At 42.5% G+C, this 19,007-nt stretch overlaps 1 protein-coding gene across 2 annotated transcripts in view; it reads left to right on the top strand.

Annotated features, from left to right (window-relative positions):
• SLC30A6 (solute carrier family 30 member 6) overlaps positions 1 to 19,007 on the top strand; it is a 92,299-nt gene that overhangs the window by 47,017 nt on the left and 26,275 nt on the right. Inside the window, exons 7-10 of one of the 2 annotated variants that reach the window (XM_033938638.1) lie at positions 800 to 835; positions 4,959 to 5,053; positions 10,810 to 10,858; positions 12,336 to 12,455. In XM_033938638.1, the coding sequence (XP_033794529.1) occupies positions 800 to 835; positions 4,959 to 5,053; positions 10,810 to 10,858; positions 12,336 to 12,455 (300 nt within the window). Of the gene's footprint in view, positions 1 to 799; positions 836 to 4,958; positions 5,054 to 10,809; positions 10,859 to 12,335; positions 12,456 to 19,007 lie in introns of those variants that run through there. The other variant, XM_033938640.1, reaches the window with a different exon arrangement.

The raw sequence follows: 19,007 nt of genomic DNA, 5'->3' as shown, positions 1-19,007 counted from the left end.
TTGCAGTAATCTGGCTGCACTAAGTGATGCCCACTCTCGCCCCCTCAGAAAAATAAGTACAGATTTTTAGCACCTAGTTTGTGCACGCAGCTTTTATTGCAGGATGCATCTGCTCATTCCATGGTAAGACCTTTTTTCCTTTCACTTTGATACAGTGTTCAAGTCTCCACAGCGTCTTTGGTGGTTTATATGCCTTTCTCCATCCAGCCTATAAGCTTGGGGGCTCCTTTTACGAAGTCGTATTAGCAGTTTAACGCACGCTAATTTGCCGGCCGCACTAGCTTCTACCGCCTCTTCTTGAGCAGGTGGTAGTTTTTCGGCTAGCGCAGGGGTTAGCGCGCGCTAAAAAGGTGCGTGCGATAAAGTTTCGTAAAAGGAGCCCTTTGTTATTTGAAGAGGTTTTCATTGAGTGCCATCTACCGGGCTGACCCCTGAGAAAGGCTTCTCCACAGAAGCCAAAACAAGGACTGGGTCCACAAAATTCACAAGATTTGAACTTTTTATAAGGCTTGGTTTTGCATATATGATATGATTTTATGTTATTTTTGCTTATAATAAAATTGTATTTGTTCCTTAAGGTTGATGTATTCAGTCCCTTCCCCACTTCTTCTTTGGAAGACCTTTTAAGCTGCAGTAAATGCACGCTAGCTGTCGCCATCTTGACTTTACCCGTTGTATATTTTCTATTATTATATGGCTTACGATATGATTGGTAAATTATATGTGAATCATTTTAAATGTAGTTAATCATGATATTTATTTGAATATTTGACAGTTTTCTTGTTTCCTGGTTTTGTAGTGCAGAAAGGTTTTTGGAGCAACCTGAGATACACACGTGAGTACACGTTTGTAGTATTAAATGTCAGCTTTTGGCAGTCTATTGATGTTGTTTTAGCTTTATATACTATATAAGTGATTGAGAAATTGTAATGTTAATAATGGATAATTCAGAACATTGTTATGAAATGTATGAAAATTTCTGATTCATAAGTATTTTAGAAGGATAGTATATTTGTAGATTTTTTATATAAAATTAAATTGGTATAATATGAAATTGACTTATGTGCATTATTGACATTTAAATAAGCCATGATACATTACATAAGTTAATTTGCATAAAGGAATTATCCCATGCTTTAGATCAGGGGTAGGGTTTTCAGGATTTCCCCAATGAATATGCATTGAAAGCAATGCATGCAAATAGATCTCATTTATTCATTTATGTTTGTAAATCGCCTAGAATGTAGAATAGGCGATTAATCAAATTGCATAATAAACTTGATGATAAACTTGATGATGCAGATTCATTGGGAAAATCCTGAAAACCCAACTGGAATACGGCTCTCGAGGACCGGAGTTCCCTACACCTGATTTAGATCATCTAATCTCCCAAATAAACTAAGGTTCACTTACCCAGAGAGGCCTCATCTATCAGAATTCAGAACATGGCATTTATCTGCTCCTTGTAAAATTATCCACTAACCCACTCATTCTGTAACAGGGTGCCTAAATTAAGCATCTCTTGCAGACCAAAATTGATAGAATATAGGCTTTCACATGGTTCAGTGCATACTTAAAAGAATAAACTTCAGTAGTTCACCTAAACACTCTAATGCAACTACACTCCAAATTGGCTTAATGTGTAATTGTTAGAGGGCTTTCATAGGGGAGGGGCTTGGGTGGGGTGAATATTCATGCACGTAACTGATGGGAATGTGTGAATTATGTGTGCCAGTGTTGCATTTAGGCATTTGTTTTTACACCAGGCATAGATCTGGCATAACAGTTAGTGTGTATCTGTAGGCAGGTTAATACTGACTTATGCTAGAATTCTATAATAGAAATATGCTTAATGCTGTTATAGAATAGGTACACTATCCACTTAATGATAGCGGTAAATTATCTTAGGACAAGCAGGCAATATATTCTCACATGTTTGGTTGATATCATCCATGGAACCCAGTAAGGACATTTTGCAAGTCTTGAGACTGCCCATGTCACTCATGCCTTTCCACCCGACAACAACTCCCAGGACCATCAGTTCTTAGTTTTCTGTGGTGCTTTTGAAGCCGGGCCACGATCCTACCTTGCCGGGTTCCTATCGTCTGATATCTCTCCTTAACTTGGAGGCAAAATTTTTGCCCGAGTCCTCCCGGACCTTATTGATGATTCTCAGGCTGGGTTTGTCAAGCACTGTCAGGTGACTAGAAGCATTTGTCGTTTATTAATTTCTTTGGAATTTGTTGCTTCCCGCCACGTGCCTTCTCTGCTAGTCAGTTTTGATGCAGAGAAGGCCTTTGATAGGGTCTCTTAACCTTTCCTGTTTGCTACGTTACGCCACTATGGTTTTGAGGGGTTTTAAAAAAATGCCATTTCTGCTCTTTACACTTCGCCTTTGGCGGCGATATGGGTTAACGGCCTCCTTTCTGAGTCCTTTGCGATGAAGAAGGGAATGCGGCAGGGTTGTCCTCTCTCCCCTCTCTTGTTTGTTCTTACACTGGATCCGTTAATACAAGATGAGCTACAGAATCCTGATGTTAGTGGGGTTCGTATTGGTCAGGTGGAATTTAAGGTCTCGGCCTTTGTGGACGATCTCCTGGTACATCTTACTAATATGGTCACGGCCCTGCCTGCTCTGTTGATGGTGATGGCCAAGTATGGGGTTTTTTCCGGCTTTCGGTTGAATCTTGATAAATCTTTAGCGCTCCCAATGTTTCCAGAGGTTCGGAGTGATTGGCCGTAGATTTTCCCATTTCAATGGGAAACTGGGGCATTTCTGTATTTAGGTATTCAACTCACCTCTTTGGTCACCTCACTCAAACAGACTAATTTACGATTGCTTCTTGATTATACTTGTCACTGTCTAGATAGTTGGAAATTCTTTCCTCTCTCTGTACATGGCCGTATACACCTTTTTAACATGATTATTTTTCCAAAGTGGTTATATGTCCTGCAACTGTTGCCTATCCTTCTATTGCAAAAAGATCTTCGGGTGCTATATTAAATTCTCTCTCGGTTTCTCTGGAATGGGAAAAAATTGAGGCTGGCGTTTCATTATTTGATAGTGTCGGTCTCGGGGGGGGGGGGGGGCATGGGTGTCCCCAATATGCAGAAATACAATCAGGCCTGCTTAATTCGTTACCTTGGAGATTGGATTCTGGAACAAGACGTCTATACTTGTTTTGCTTATGAACTGGCATATTATCATCCTTGGCACCTATCCTCTCTGTTACATGTACCTCGGTCTTCTATTCCTACTTACTTATGCTCTAGTCTCTTATTGGGATCTCTATGCGACATCTGGAAGATTTTGGTGTTGGGCTTAAGGGGTGGTCGGGGGTGTCCGACCAATTGCCTCTGCAGGGGAATTTTCAGTTCTTGCCCGGTTGCTCTTCGGCTTCTTTTCGACGATGGGGCCAATTGGATCTGACTATTTTGGCACATGTACTTACCCCGGTCGGAACTCTTCCCTCTTGGCAAGTTTTTCAGCTCAGGGAGGGGGTTCTGGCCATTGATTTTTTTACTTATCTGCAATTGGATCATTATGTCCATTCTTTGCAGGTGGAAGGGCTGCTGATGGGCTTGGGAGACCGGTTTCGCATCTTTTTTGACAAATTTGAGGATACGGGACTTTCTGTATCGGCGCTGCATAAGGCTTTGTGTTCAATGGGTCTGCCTCAATCTTAGGAGTCTTTAAGTAATCGTTGAGCTCTGGAATTAGGTTTGCGGTCGATAGACTTATATATGGGAGGTCTTATCAAGCGCATCCCGATTGTCTCTGTTTCTGCTGAACTCTGGGAATGTTAATTTTGGGTGTTGCACAGGTTGTATTTTACACGGGTTCAATTGTATTATTTGGGCTTGGCAGACTCGGATCAATGTGAGAAATGTAACACCGCCCCAAGTCCTTTTTTCATGCTTTTTGGAGTTGTCTGGTGGTCAAGTCTTTTTGGAGGCAGATGGTCAGAGGGTTTGGAGGGTTTGTTGGACTGCTCTATAGCTTTCACTCCGGTGGGATTTCTACTGGATAAATTTGAGGCATTTTGATTGTTGCCTGGTGTGGCAGCCTCCTTATATGGAAAGCTGGTTTGGTGGCTAAGAAGGTTATCTTGATGGAGTGGGTGTCTGACAACCACCCCTCTTATTGGGCATGGCGTAATCGAGTACATGCTTTGATGTTGCTGGAGAGAGGTCAGGTGCGTGTTTCTTTTCTACAGACTAAATTCTTTTTGCAAATCTGGGGCCCTTATATTTATTCTTTGTCTTGTAGAACCTGTAGGCTGATTCTGAATGCCTTACGAGTCTGAGGTGATTTGAGTGGTGGGGGGGGGAGGGGGTTTGGCAGTGCTGGAGCGGTCTTTCCCCAGTAGGATCTCCTATGTTTTCCTTCAGACCCTTTTTTGTTTTGTTTAGTTTTGTTGGAGTGTTTGTTTGTCTGTTAGAATGATAAGTCCTATTTTCTGGGGGGGGGAGTAGTATGGCGGGGGTTCATAAGAGCAAAGGGTTCTGTTTGCAGTGTTTACTTGACAATTTGTCTGGGCCTCTCCCGTTGGGTAGGGTTGGGCTTTTGGCTTTTTGCTGGTTTCTTTTCCTGCTCTGGGTTCTTGCTAGGGTATCATACTTTGTGTTGGACTACTGTACCTTAGTACATCGCCTTGGGTTTGTGTGGCAGATGACCATTATCTCTGTATCCATGGCATTCTTGTAGTAGCGGGGACTAGGGGACAGGGTGGATACGGAAGGGGGTGGGAATTGGAGGCTGTGTATATTTCTTGAACAGTTGTTATATCTCTGAAGGTTTTGTATTTTTTTCTTCCTGTTCAATAAAAAATTGTTTTACAGTAAAATATGGTTTCTAAATTATAAGTACCTAATACATATATTACTGATGCTGATGGTGTTGAATGAAATTACATATGTAAAATGTGAAACCATGAGGGTTTTTTTTCTTTCTTTAGGGGACGCCTCTTGGTTGGTACTTTTGTGGGGCTGTTTTTCAACCTGATTACAATGCTTTCAATTAGGAATAAACCATTTGCTTATGTCTCTGAAGGTATGTTATTAATCACTAGCTGACAAAATCTTGCTCAAATAATTTTAATTTGCCTGAATGATTTTTTATATATCTAAAGGAGAAGCAGCAGTGAATATTTCTTTGAAATAAAAATATAATTTTATTAGTTTTCCAAAGAAAAATAACACTACAGATGTCACTTGTCTGGTGGCTTTATTTGAAAACTCCCACCCTTTTATAAAACTGTGAAAGCAGTTTTTTGCACCAGCCAGTGCACTAATTGCTGTGCACTGCTCCAACGCTCATAGGAACTCTATGAGTGTCGGGAGTAGCACAGAGCATTCAGCGCATTGGCCAATGCTAAAAATTGCTTTTGTGGTTTTGTAAAAGGGATGTGTGTGTGGTTTGTTTGAGGAATATTTGAAGAATTTTAGTCGCTGTTAATTTCTTTAAGGGATTCTTTTTTTGGAAGAAAATAAATTTCCCTGACGCAGCGGCAGTTGGGGCTGCGAAATGCTGACAGCATCGGAGTAGTCAAAACATCAATTGTGATCTCTTGAACCGCATTAAAGGTGATGTCAGAACATCAGTTATGACTTTTTGACCATTTTGAACTCCCACAAGGATCCCCATTCAGGACTGCCACGGGGATGGAACCGGGGTTCCTGAGGCCTACCTAATGTTCCATCGATCCAGTTGCTGATTGCCATACATTACAGTTGGGGAGACAGAGCTGGAGCTTGATGGCTAATCAGAAGCAGTTCCTTATAGAGGTGCTTCTGATTGGCCATCGGGCTCCAGCTCTTTCTCTCAGATTGGTGGAGTGAGCCTTAGCAATGTGTGAGACCTCCCCACCATCAAGGATCTTGTTATTAAGCACCAGCACTCACTACGGCTGTGCAGCAGAAGAGTGCGGGAAAGACTGGGCAGCAACAGTGTTCTCTGGAGCCGGACTATCCTGCAGCAGGTACTATCAACTTTAAAAAAAAAAAATTTTGAAGCGAAAAATTCTGAAGTCATGAAAGCCTTTCCAAGAACCTTTTGGTGTGTGTCCGAGAGGAGGGTATTGTTTGCACCCCTGTGGGCTCTGTTCTGACCTTCCTTTCTGACGGTCCTGAGATTCCTCACGGGGTTGAGCATGGATGGAGGGGATGGAGGGTTCCTCGTTGGGTCAGGCGGGGATGGAGGAAATTCCTTGTGGGAATGGGCAGGGATGAAGTAGATTCTGGCGGGGGACAGGTAGGGATGGGTGTGATTTCTGTCCCTGCGTAACTCTATTCCATAACTCTTTCTGCAAGGTTTATAAAGTAAATACTGTTTCATAGTGGATTTTCAAGAGAAGCTCTTGCTTCTTTATTCTTGTCACTGAATCTCATACCTCATCTTGCAAGCAGAAATCTGGGAATGGAGATCTCTGTTACATCCCTTCCAGATTTCATACTCTAGGGCCAGAATTTTCAAAAACACACCTTAAAAAGCGATGGTCTGCTAATGCAGCTGTTTTGATACCAAATCTAAAAACCCAAGCCATTTCTTAAAAAATCATGCATACAAATAAGATCAGTGGACAGCAGCAAAAATTTCCTACTGATGTGCACATTCACAGAAAAAATGGCGTTAAAACCCCTCAAAACACACTTTCCCTCGTTGTTCCTATGTTGTGATGCAGCAGGAGAGATGCCCATTCTCTTTGCTGTATCACAACACCCCTTCCCTAAATCCTGACCGCGACCCCCCCTACAGCAGGAGAGGTGCCCACTTTCTCCTACTGCATTAAAATCCTGCCACAACCCAACCCGACCACCCCCAACCCGCAGCAGAAGAGATGCCCACTCTCTCCTGCTGTACTAAACTACCTTCCCACTCCCCCACTAGTAGTGACCTCCCTCCCTGTCTCCGCCGCAGCCCTCCTCCTTACCTGAACAGATGAGCCAGATGGAGGTTAACATCCGCATTGCAACTGCTGCTGCGTCATCTAAAATGGGTATTCCCTTCCTCAGTGCATCTTTGGATGCATTGGGAAGGGGCCTGAAGCTCTTATTGGCCCAGTGTGTTTAAAGCACCTCCTATGGGAGGGGCCTTAAACACCCTGGGCCAATCAGAGCCTCAGGCCCTTCCCAAGATGCTTCGGGAAGGTTCCTAGGGCTCTGATTAGCTCAGACACCCCATAGGCGGGGCCTTAGGCATCCAGGCCAATTTGTCCCTGTGTCATTCTCTGCTAGCAGGCAGGCACTTCACAGACTTAAGTACACCTCCATTATTTCCTATGGGAGCTTTAGGGGTGGCCTCTGGGACTCTGTAAAACTCATTTTTCAGAGTTTCTAAGGGTAGGGTTTAGGTCACTCACCTCCCTAAACCCAACTCACAATTTTTTATTTTCAGATTTTCTTCATTTTTTCGCCGTTTTTGGCATGAATTTTCTGGCAGCAGCCATCTTGGATTTTAATCGCTATTTTTTTTAAAGATTGATTTCTGCTTTAAAACCTCTCAATTTTGTTGCAAATTAATTGGGATGGACTCCTCAGCTCCTAATCTATGGACTGCATGTATGGTCCAGCACTGGTCGCCGTACATGAAAAGGACATAGTACTACTCGAAAGGGTCCAGAGAAGAGCGACTAAAATGGTTAAGGGGCTGGAGGAGTTGCCCTACAGTGAGAGATTAGAAAAACTAGGCCTCTTCTCCCTTGAAAAGAGGAGACTGAGAGGGGACATGATCAAAACATTCAAGATAATGAAGGGAATAGACTTAGTAGATAAAGACAGGTTATTTACCCTCTCCAAGGTAGAGAGAACGAGAGAGCACTCTCTAAAGTTAAAAGGGGATAGATTCTGTACGAACATAAGGAAGTTCTTCACCCAGAGAGTGGTAGAAATCTGGAATGCTCTTCTGGAGGCTTTTATAGGGAAAAACTCCCTCCAGTGATTTTAGACAAAGTTAGACAAGTTCCTGCTGAACCAGAACATATGCAGGTAAGGCTAGACTCAAGGCACAGGTCTTTGACCTAAGAGCTGAAGCGTGAGCGGACTGCTGGGCATGATGGACCATTGGTCTGACCCAGCAGCGACAATTCTTATGTTCTTATGATTGTTCTGGATTGGCGTCAGAACAGCATTCATGTATCACAAGTAGCAGCACGATGGGGGAGGGGCAGGAGCTCGGGCTTTGTCTCCTCTGGGTCCTCCATGGCTGAGGAGTTGGCCTGGGTCCATGTTTTGGACTAAAAGTCTTGTCCACTAGCCGTTCTGTACACTGGCGCCAAACGCCTTTGTTCTGAGTCTGGGAACTCGGCGCGGTGCAGGTGCCTCAGCTGGATTCATCAGTGACCAGGGTGTGTGAATTTTCCCCAGATATTCTTCGGTTCCTTTGGAGAGCATGTTCTTTGGACCCGGCTCATTTGACACAGCAGATAGGCATGTCACCTTCTTCCTGGCTGGTCACTCCAGTGCTGGCGGTCCCTGTGTGGAAGCCCTCTCATCCGGCTATGACAGTGCTCGATTGCATTAGTTGTCACATGGATATAATGCCTATCCTGTCTCCTGACACTGTTTCTCTTTTGTATGCTGCTGATACCCTTGCCGGGACTAGTCAGCTCGATACCTTGGATTTAGGTGAGGACCCCACGATCTGCAAACTTTTTAGGTTTGTCTCTGTCCACCATTTCATGCTGATGCCCTGAAAGAGCTTAACTTGGATTCTCAGCATTCTACGTCTCAGTGTTCGGTCATGGACTGTTCTAATGTGCGGTCCTCTTTTTTTCCATCCCACCTGCAGCGTATCAGTCTAGTGACAGAGTAGTGGGAAACCACAGAAAGCTCTTTCCGGCTATCTGAAGCTCTAGCTACACTTTATCCACTGTCCCTGCTGTTCAGCCTCCAAGGCCACTTTAAGCAGACTTCCTTTCAAGGGTCAGCTTCTTTTTGGACCGGACTTCTGGAGGGGACCATCATCCCTCCCACAGGTTTCATCAGGGTTCTTCAGGCTCTTCCGCCCAAAGATATTCCCAGGAACACCATCCCCGTTACCACACTTCCAATTGAAGAAATCCTCAGGTGTCTGGATCCCAAGCTGCTGCTGGCCCTAAAAAGCCCCACTGATGCTAGAGGTCAGGTATTCATTGAGGAAGCAGCGTAGGACTGGCTGGATGCTGAGAAAATCACTCCTGCCCTGCACCGCTGGCCCCAACATTGTAGGAGGTAGCCGTCCAGAAGGGAGGTACAGTACGGGGGACTCGCAGCTGATCTAATGGGGCAGCTTATCTACAATGTCTTTAGATAGGCTGCCCCATATAAGGAAGCTACACCCACTGTAGGAGATTGCAAAACCCATGTATAGGCCGCGGCTTATACATGGGGAAATATGGTAATATGCTTTTAGAGGCCTCCCTAAGGGGGGTCCCCAGTGGTGTCGTAACGTGTGTCTCCTAACTCACAAATGTATACTGCAATCTTGGACTGCCCCAGAACCCCCATCCTTTTGGAGATGGAGATCATTAGTGCATAATTGGCCTCTTGAGAGGCCCAAGAAGCGATGGGCTGTGCTCGCAGATGTAAACACTTTCTGCTTATTTGGGGGGCTTATCTGGCTTCCTTGTCACCTCGAGGTCATAGCTTAATTTTAAAATACTATCTCTTAAGGAGTCTTGCAGGCACTAGGCTGTTTCTTAGGATCAGATACTGCACTATATTCTTAGTTGTTTCTGGGTTTTTTTCAATTTTTAGTCAGGAGAGTTTATCAATGCTGCCCAGGGGGTCACAAGAGTATGGGCCCCTGGAAGGGTTGTGACCTTTCAGTCGCCCTCTGTATTGTTTTCCTTGCTCATCCCCTAATTTTTATTTTCTTCTCTTTCTTCGTTGTTTTGAAGGGGAATTGATTGGTTGGGGAAGGATTTGGATGGGAAGAGGAGACATATAAAACACACAAAATGTTTATTGTTGGATTCTTGTTTGGATGGACTTTGTTCTGTTTACTATTTTGGGCTCCTTTTACTGAGCTGCGCTAGTGGTTTTAGCGTGCGCTACAATGCCACGCACGCTAGACACTAACGCCTCCATTGAGCTGGCGTTAGTTTTTCCGCATAGCGCGGGGGTTAGCGCGCGCTAAAAATGCTACCGCAGCTTAGTAAAAGGAGCCCTTTGTCTTTGATCCACAATAAAAACAGATTTAAATATAAAGTATAACTCTGAGGCAGGAGTGAATAATTAATGCATAGCACAATCCATGTGCTAGAATTATAGTTTACAGTTTGTTAGGTTTGCTATACCACTTAAGTTTAAGAACAAAGATCACACCAATAAAATCAGACATCCAGAGGACTAAACATCCTGACTAATCCTGTGGGAAGAGGTCCCAAAAGCAATAGTAAAGTGGCAACACCATCTTTTGCTTGAATCTCATTGAAGATCTGTCCCTCAGTTCCTTAGGTTCATCATCAATTATCTAAAATCCAAACTGAGTGAAGCACCTCAGTTCAGAAAAGCTGAACTAGGCATGACACAAGCACAGACCTGTCTGAAATATGGGAAGTTAGTCAACAGACATCAGCCTGGAGCTAGTTAATGATACTGGGCCTTTTCAACGGTTTATTTAATTCTCAAGGCACATTTCTACAAGAGACTTTCTCAATGGACTTTGAAGTCCCAGTGAATCAAATCACTCTGGTGGCTGTCCTCAGACTAATGCTAGAATAAAAGGGAATCAGAAATGATTATTTTTGTTTTCCATATTTTAGAAATAAAAATGTTTTAATATACATAAATACTGCTGTTTAAACAAAGGTTTCTGTTTTGTTGCAGCTGCCAGCACAAGTTGGCTTCAGGAGCATGTGGCAGATCTCAGTAGAAGGTAAGGTTTTTTAACTTTTCATTTGTAGAATAACTGTAGGAAATGACAAACCTATGGCTCACAGGCTGCTGTTGCTTCTCTGATGGGCCCCTCTATCCAACCTGCACAGTAGGAGACTGTAAGTAGCAGTCTTGTTTAAGCGGTTACTGTTTTACCCTACCCTGCTCTTCCCTGACCCTACTTGAAGACAGTATGATGCCTCTTGTCTATGTTGTATTTCTGTGTTACTTTGCCAAACATGCAAGAAACTAGTACTTAATGCCTTACTGCACTGCACCATTGCTGCTTTTTAGGAGGAGGAGGAGGAATACCACAGCAGTGTGCTGCCCCAGGCCATATTATCGTCCTTTGCTGCTGGACCATGTACATTATGTTTTATGTGGCTTAAAGTGACAGGGGAAGAGGATGGGGTTGGAGACACCTTACTGCCATTGTGTCCCCCTACCAAAGATGAGTGAGGGAATCAAATGAAGGAAAAGGAAAGAGCTGGCAGAGGAAGGAGGGTTGTGTGTGGGATGTATGTGCAGGTCAAGTCAGTAAATGAGTAGTTGTGGAAAGAGAAAGTGAATGGTATTTGATATACCAACTTTCCGTGGTATTTGATATACCACCTTTCCGTGGTTACAATCAAAGCAGTTCACATATTATATGTTTGTTTATGTTTATATGAAGCTTCTATACTGCTACTAATGACTGGGGAGTCAAATCAGCTTCAGTAATGGTGTTACAATACATGAGCTTTGGTAAAGGTGTTATAATACACGAGCTTCATGTTCCAAGTGGGTAGTAGCCTGATTCCTTTTCCATGTTGCTTTTCCCTTAAACACGGGTACTTATTTTGTACTTGGAGCAATGGAGAGTTAAGTGACTTGCCCAGAGTCTCAAGGAGCTGCAGTGGGAATTGAACTTGGTTCCCCTGGTTCTTCAGGCCACTACACTAACCAGGTTGGGCAATAGTGAATGAGGGAATTGGAGACCTGTGAGGTGAGAAAGGAGATAGTTATTAAGAAGACTGACAGGTGCAGGAGAGTGGGGAGAGAGGGAGTGATGAGATTGGATATGTTGCAGTGTGAGTGAGGGAATCAGAGTGGAGAGGAATGGTATGGAGAACATGAGGGTGTCACAGGTGCTGTAAAAAATAAGAGGGTCAAGTGAGAAATGGGCATATAGTACAATTTTAAGGTGCTACAGATTGTGAATGAGTTGGTCAGAGAAGCTGGGAATGTGAAGAGAGCATCCTTTCGCCTCCTAATCCCAAGACCCCCTTCCTTATTCAGGATCCCCTTTTCCCTTCCCTACCTTCCTTTGTTTCTTGATTTCCTCATCTATTCTCCTCCCTGCATTTCTGTCCCCTTTCTTTGCCTGCCTACTAATAGGCCATTTTTTCTAGTGCGGCCCCTACATTGAAATGAGCTTGACACTTCTTGTTTACTGTGTACTTTTTAACAAATGAACTTATTTTTTAATTTTCCTGTAGCTTGTGTGGAATCATTCCAGGACTCAGTAGTATCTTTCTTCCACGGATGAATCCTTTTGTCTTGATTGACCTTGCAGGGGCTTTCGCTCTCTTCACCACTTATATGTTAATTGAGATTAAGTAAGTATAATTCATTTTTCTAGCAGATTCTGTTCGACTGTAACTTGCTTCTTTTTCTACAAGCATCATTCTTTCTTCTAGATTATTTGACTTTAATTCCAGGAGATCCATTTTTTTGTTTAGCGTTGAAACGTCCTCTGATATATTCGTAACTTTTTTTGTTAAAACTGATAGCATTTCCTTTATTTCCTTTAGTTCTTTTATTACTTCTATATCTGTCATTTTTGAACCTGTCTCCTGTTCCGGTTTTGCTCTTTTGCTGCTACCAGCCAGCGCAAAGTCATTCTTGTTTTGTTTTCCTGTTGCCATCTTTTATCTTATCTTCTTTATTTAATCCAAGCTTTTTTTCTTATTTTTTTTAAAATTCTTTTAGACTTTTTGCAGACTTTCAAGGTCTTTTTCTTGGAGCTCACTTATTAGCTGACCTTCCTCATGCGCGTCCAAGCCACGCCCCCCTTTCTAGCAGATTCTCATGCATGTCTATTGATCATTATTCTAAAATATGCCAGTATGCCATGGATTCCTTATTAAATTTGCTAAAATACTTTGTTGTTGCTGATTATGATTCATTGTTGTGGATTTCTGGTAATATATTTTCTTATGTACAACATTTTGCGAAGTAGCCTTCCTTTACTTACTTAGAAAATTAGTTATCCCAGAAAAAGGGAGAACACCCCAAACATTTAAATGCTAGTGCAGTGATTCTTAAACCTATCCTGGGGGCCCCCCAGCCAGTCAGGTTTCCTTTTTTCTTTGTTTATTTATGAATTTACAAACTCAAAACAAGCGTACAATTCTTGAATACCGATTCATAATTACACCCAAAATGTTTTACGGTGAAAAGCAAATTACCAAACTATAAGAAATTATTTATTATTTAGTCCACAATATTTTTAGGGACCAAGAAAAAATTAGAATACAGAGGAAAATTATGTATATTACAGAAGACAGCATTGGAGCTGGTTTGTATTAATCTGTAGGAGAGGCTATCGATCTAATCATTACTCCACCCCCTTCCTTAGCCATAATAAAGTCCAGCAATTGCTTCGGTTAAAAAAAAAGAAAATTTTTACCACCAAGTGAAACACAACATTTTGCAGGAAATTTTAATATAAAAGATGCTGCACCCAAAGCAAGGACTCTAGGCTAGAAAGCCAAAAAAGTCCTTCCTTTTTCACTGTCACTTAAGAAATATCAAGAAACATATGAATTGAACCAAGAAATTGCTTATTTATATGTCTGAAATAAGTCCAAAGAATTAAATCCCTATCATATTCCAAAGCAAATGTCACTATAAGAGTAGTTTGACAATCATTTCCTAGAAATTTTCCAGAAAATGTGTTAAATTCATCTCTCCACCAACTTCTCCAACCATGGAAGTAGGAGTAGAGCTCTCTGGTTTGTTCTTAATAGTGAGATATTGAGCTCTCAGAATTGGTGGTAAACTGTCTTTTGGAATTAACAATATCTTACACAAATATCTCCGTACCATTTCAACAACTGACACAATTAGAGACTTTAGAAAATTTAACATTCTTAAATTATTTTTCCTCTGCTTATTTTCCATGAATTCAAACTTTTCTGGATATAAGACCTTTCCTTAATAATTTCTTAATAAAGTCCTAATTTGGTTAAACTGTTCTTCATGCTTTTTAATACTCTCACCATGTTCTTGTAGTATTTCACTTTGAGTGTTCACCAAGGAATTGATAGTGCCACAATCATTCCTTAACAAAGTCACTGCTTTTTTTTAGGCAGTAATCCATGACTTCAATAGCCTTCAACAATGCATCCATGTTAATAATGGCAGATTTCACCATCTCTCCAAATTGTATGTTTAGCCTCCATGTAGGATGCCGATTTCAAGGCCGTAACGGGGCACTCCTCCACCACTAAGTTCTCCCTTACCGCTCCTTCAGGACTAGGCGTTGTCATTTCCACTTGAGAGGACATACTGACCTTTGTTCCTGCTGGGCTCATCCTTCTGGTTAGGAGGGGGGCCTGCTTTTGATCTGGGCTCAGAAAATCCCAATCAAGACTAAGGTCTGTTGCTAAATCCGGTATTCCTCCTGAAGCCGGCAGTATCTCCGTCATGTGATTTGATGCTACTCCCAAAATAGTTGTCTGGATTACATTACATTACATTACATTAGGGATTTCTATTCCGCCATTACCTTGCGGTTCAAGGCGGATTACAAAAGGTTAATTTAAAGAAAACAGAATTACAATGATTAGCTAGAGAGGTAATTACAAAAGGTTAATTTAAGAAAACAGAATTACAATGATTAGCTAGAGCTGTAAGTTGTAGATCTTAAGAGCATTTAGAGGTCGTGTTGTTATTGCTGTTTCAGGAATTTCTTGAAAAGTGTGGTTTTTATTTCTTTTCTGAACGTTCTATAGTCTGTGGTGGTCATTAGAAGGTTGGAGATCTGGTTGTCCAGTCTTGCGGCTTGAGTGGCTAGGAGGCCGTCGTGTAGTTTTGTTCTTTTTACTTCCTTGATTGGGGGGGGTATGAATGGGGAGTGCGTTTTTCTGTGTTTGGTACTGGGTGCTTGGATGAGGCGGTTGTTCAGGTATGATGGGCTGTCTCCGTGTAGGGTTTTAAATAATATGCAGTAGAATTTGAATTGGATTCTTTCTTGGATTGGGAGCCAGTGTGAGTTGATGAAGGCTTCAGTGATGTGGTCATGTTTTTTCAATGAGTAGATGAGTCTCAAAGCTGTATTTTGGATTGTTTGGAGTTGTCTTATCGTAGTTGCAGGACATGGAAGGAAGAGTATGTTACAGTAGTCCAATATACCTAGTATTAGGGATTGTACTATAAGTTGGAATTGTGTTCTTTCAAAGAACTTTCGGACTTGTCTCAGGTTTCTCATGATTGCGAATGATTTTTGAATTGTTTTATTTATTTGCGGTTGCATAGTGCAGCATCTGTCTATGGTCATGCCTAGTAGTTTTATGGTGTTTTGGATGGGATATTTGGTTGCGTTTATGTCTAGACACCTTGAAGTCTCAGCCGCTGGAGAACCAGGCCGGAGGCTTCCTTTCCGCTTCCCCATAGACAAGAAAACCCTAAAGGTAAGCCTTTATGTCTCAGCAAACTTCCATCAAGGAGGGAGCTCAGCTCACACATTTGTCCTCAACACCATCGTGGTCCTACTCCAGAGGTTTTCTCTTCTTTTTTTATTGATAATTTTCTTCATTATATATTTCAAATGAAATAAAATAATGGAATCATAGTCCATATCAATGAGAGGAGACAACTTGAATTATCATTTATACAAACATAAGGAAAACAGACCTAACCCAACCTCCTTTTTCTCTTTTATATTTTTAACCATGCCAATTTCCATCTACCTCTCAACAGAAACTTCTTTTTCAATCAGTAATCTCTCAAGCTGAGAAGGATCAAAGTACCGTATTTTTCAGACCATAAGACGCACCGGTCCATAAGACGCACCCACCTGTAGAGGAGGAAAAACCAAGACAAAAAAAATTTGGTTCAGAATTTTTTTCTTCTTGGTTTTTCCTCCTCTACACATAGGTTTGTCTGGTGGGCTGGTGTGTCTGGTGCTGGGAAGGCTGAAATAGCCCAAAGAAGCAGCCTGAAGCTGCCCAAAGAAAGCCCCCCCCCGAAGAAAGGCCTCCCCAAAGCCGCTCGAATAAAGGCCTCCCCGAAGCTGCCTGGAGAATGCCTCCCCCCAAAGCCGCCCAAAGAAAGGCCCCCCCGCTACCTTTTCTAAGTAGCGGTGGTCCAGCGCGGTCTCCTGCTGGAAGGCTGCCCCTCTGTAGAGCGATGTAACGCACAATGCAGGAGCGCAACCTTTGTGCTTCCTGCCTGGTCCCGTGCCGCTCTTTAATGTCTCTGGGGTAGTCAGTTTTTTTGGGTCCCAGAGTGCGATGAGCCCTATCCACCTTCAGCACAGATGGGCTATCTCAGACTTCTCCCTCCTCAGACAAGAGGGCCTGAAAAATCTGCACTACTCTCAGGGCATCCGAATAATCAGCTGTGTCAGGCACTCCTCAAATGTGCACGTTATTTTGGCGCGACCTGTTTTCCAAGTCTTTCACCTGCGTATAACAGTCCTGCCTCAAACGCCCTGCTCAACTCTTGGACCACATATTCCTGCTCTCCAATGCAGCGCTCCGTGTCCACCACGTGTCTGCTAGATCCTGCTTTATCTCCTTCACGGCATCCTTAATTTTCCCTTTCATGGCTGCCATTTCATATTTAATATCACTGGCCCATTGCTGTAAGTCCGCTTTTGTGACCGCCACTAAGGAATCCATACGCTGCAATCTTGGAGAGGCGCCCCTCTCCAACTCCTCCTCTGAGCCGCTCTCCCCAGACTTGCGTAAGGACATGGCGCAGGCCGCATTTTTCTGCCGCTTTATAAGGCTGTCTCCCCTCCTCATATTTCTTTTTAGACGGCATGCTTAGCCTCTTGCACTCGTCAGGTGGCTGTACAAGTAACGCTGCCCACTCACCCAACTCGCAAGCATTGTGAGAAGGAGAATATTTGCTCGTAGAGGTCAGAACTCCATCAGGTTTGGTGACATCACCGAAAGTCTCCCATTTGGTTCTTAAACAACAAATTTCAAGGTACTATTAAGTCTTTTAAATGTGCAAATTTATTACATATTTATGGTTTATTCCTTTGTATTCAGTATTCAGTGGTTTATTCTATGGTACGAGAGTCATTTCATAAATAATGCACAATTTGGCAACTTTGGGGAGTGGATGATGAAATTGCAGTAAACCTTGTTTCACTTTCACTTCAGTGCTTGAAGCAGCAGGACGTGTGATTAGGAGCTCTGTAGTGTACATAGTGTGGCTTTGACAAGTGTGGGAAATGGAGGCTGCAGGTGTCTCAAGTACTGTGTCTGTTGATGATCAGAGGATGTACATTAAGATTGAAATTCTACGTGGCAAAAACCTGACAAAAATCCACAGTGCATTATGTGAAGTTTGTGGTGAGTTAACAGTGGACCGTAGTACAGTTTCTCGGTGGGCAACTCATTTTCGGAGTGGTCGTGTGAGCATAAATGATAATGCAAGACCAGGAAGGCCGAAATCAACAACCGATGAATGATTTGTGAAACTCGTAGCTGATGCTCTTGATTAAGATCGTCGTGCGACATGCGAGGAACTTTCTGAAACCACCGGGATTCCACTGACATCAGTATACCGAATTCTGACAAATGATTTAAAAAGAGAAAAATTTCTGTGCTATGGGTCCCCCTCTTCTTGACTGCTGAACAGCAGCAGAGACGTCTGGACAATGCAACTGTGCTGAAACAAAGATTCGACATTGAAGGTCAGGCATTCTTGAATCGCATTGTTGCTATTGATGAAACGTAGGTCAGAGACTTTGAGCCGGAGCTGAAATCACAGTCCGAGTGGAGAGGTCCATCTTCCCCCACGACCAAAAAAATTTCGACAAGATCAATCAAAAGTCAAACAAATGATGATTTTTGCTTATGATCATGAAGGCATCATCATCACAGACAAAGTTCCATGTGGAAGAAGTGTCACAGCAGTGTATTATTGTGATTTAAAAAAAAAAATTTGCAGAAAAATGCACAAAACCTGACCTCAGTTGCTCTTGGTTGGGCCACTCATTCTTCATGAAAACGCTCGCCCGCACAAAGGGAATGTCGTCATTGAAAAACTACGCAAATACACCTGGGAGGAGTTATCTCATGCTCCCTACAGTCCAGATATGAGTCCACCAGACTTCAACCTTTTTCCAGAGTTGAAACAACCTATGTGTGGACGTCGTTTTACATCTCTGGAAGAGCTTTTTTCGCCGTTATCTGAGCCATTCGGCAACTGAACAAAAACGGTGTCTTGGATGGAATAATGACGCTTCCCAGACATTGGAACTCAGTCATTGCAAAGCAGGGAGACTATATTGAAGGATTGTAAAGAAATACTTGGAAAAAAAACCCAACATGTAAATTAAAAAAAATAGTGTGCATTATTTATGAAATGAACCTTGTATTAGGCTTTATAGTGGTCTTCATATGTTTTCAATGTATATTTCTCATTTATGATTTTGATTGTTTTTATGATTTCATATTTAGTCTGTGTGTTCGTTTTCAAACTCCAGAGGGAAGGTACCCTGAGCACCGAAATGCATGCAGTGTTGAGTCTCTGAATGTTTTTGTTACTGATGACAATGACCCCTACTGGAACATCTCGACCTTTCCACTTAGTTTTATTTGATTGCTTCTGTGTGGATTTCCAGCTGCTTCTAATGGTGCATTTTCTTTCAGTGGGGCATTTTGGGGGGGGTTCATTCTTCGGGAGAAAATTTGCTTTTGAGTAAAAGTTATATTTTGGGGAAGAAATATATCCTCAGTCATTGATTACAAGATTCTCCACCCTCTGGTATTGGAGGAACAAATTTCATATGGGAGTCTATGTCAGCACAGTACTCTAGGAAACAGAGCAAAACTTTTCTTTCTGTTTGGTCTCCATATCTGTCCACCTGCTCTCCCACGTTGTGGAGAAAATTTTTGAACAAATGACAGAAGCCAGCACTAGAG

The sequence above is a fragment of the Geotrypetes seraphini genome, chromosome 3, assembly GCF_902459505.1.
Source record: "Geotrypetes seraphini chromosome 3, aGeoSer1.1, whole genome shotgun sequence".
Lineage (NCBI taxonomy): Eukaryota > Metazoa > Chordata > Amphibia > Gymnophiona > Dermophiidae > Geotrypetes > Geotrypetes seraphini.
Note: the sequence above shows the minus strand (reverse complement) of the source record. Positions and strands in the feature narration are given on the sequence as shown.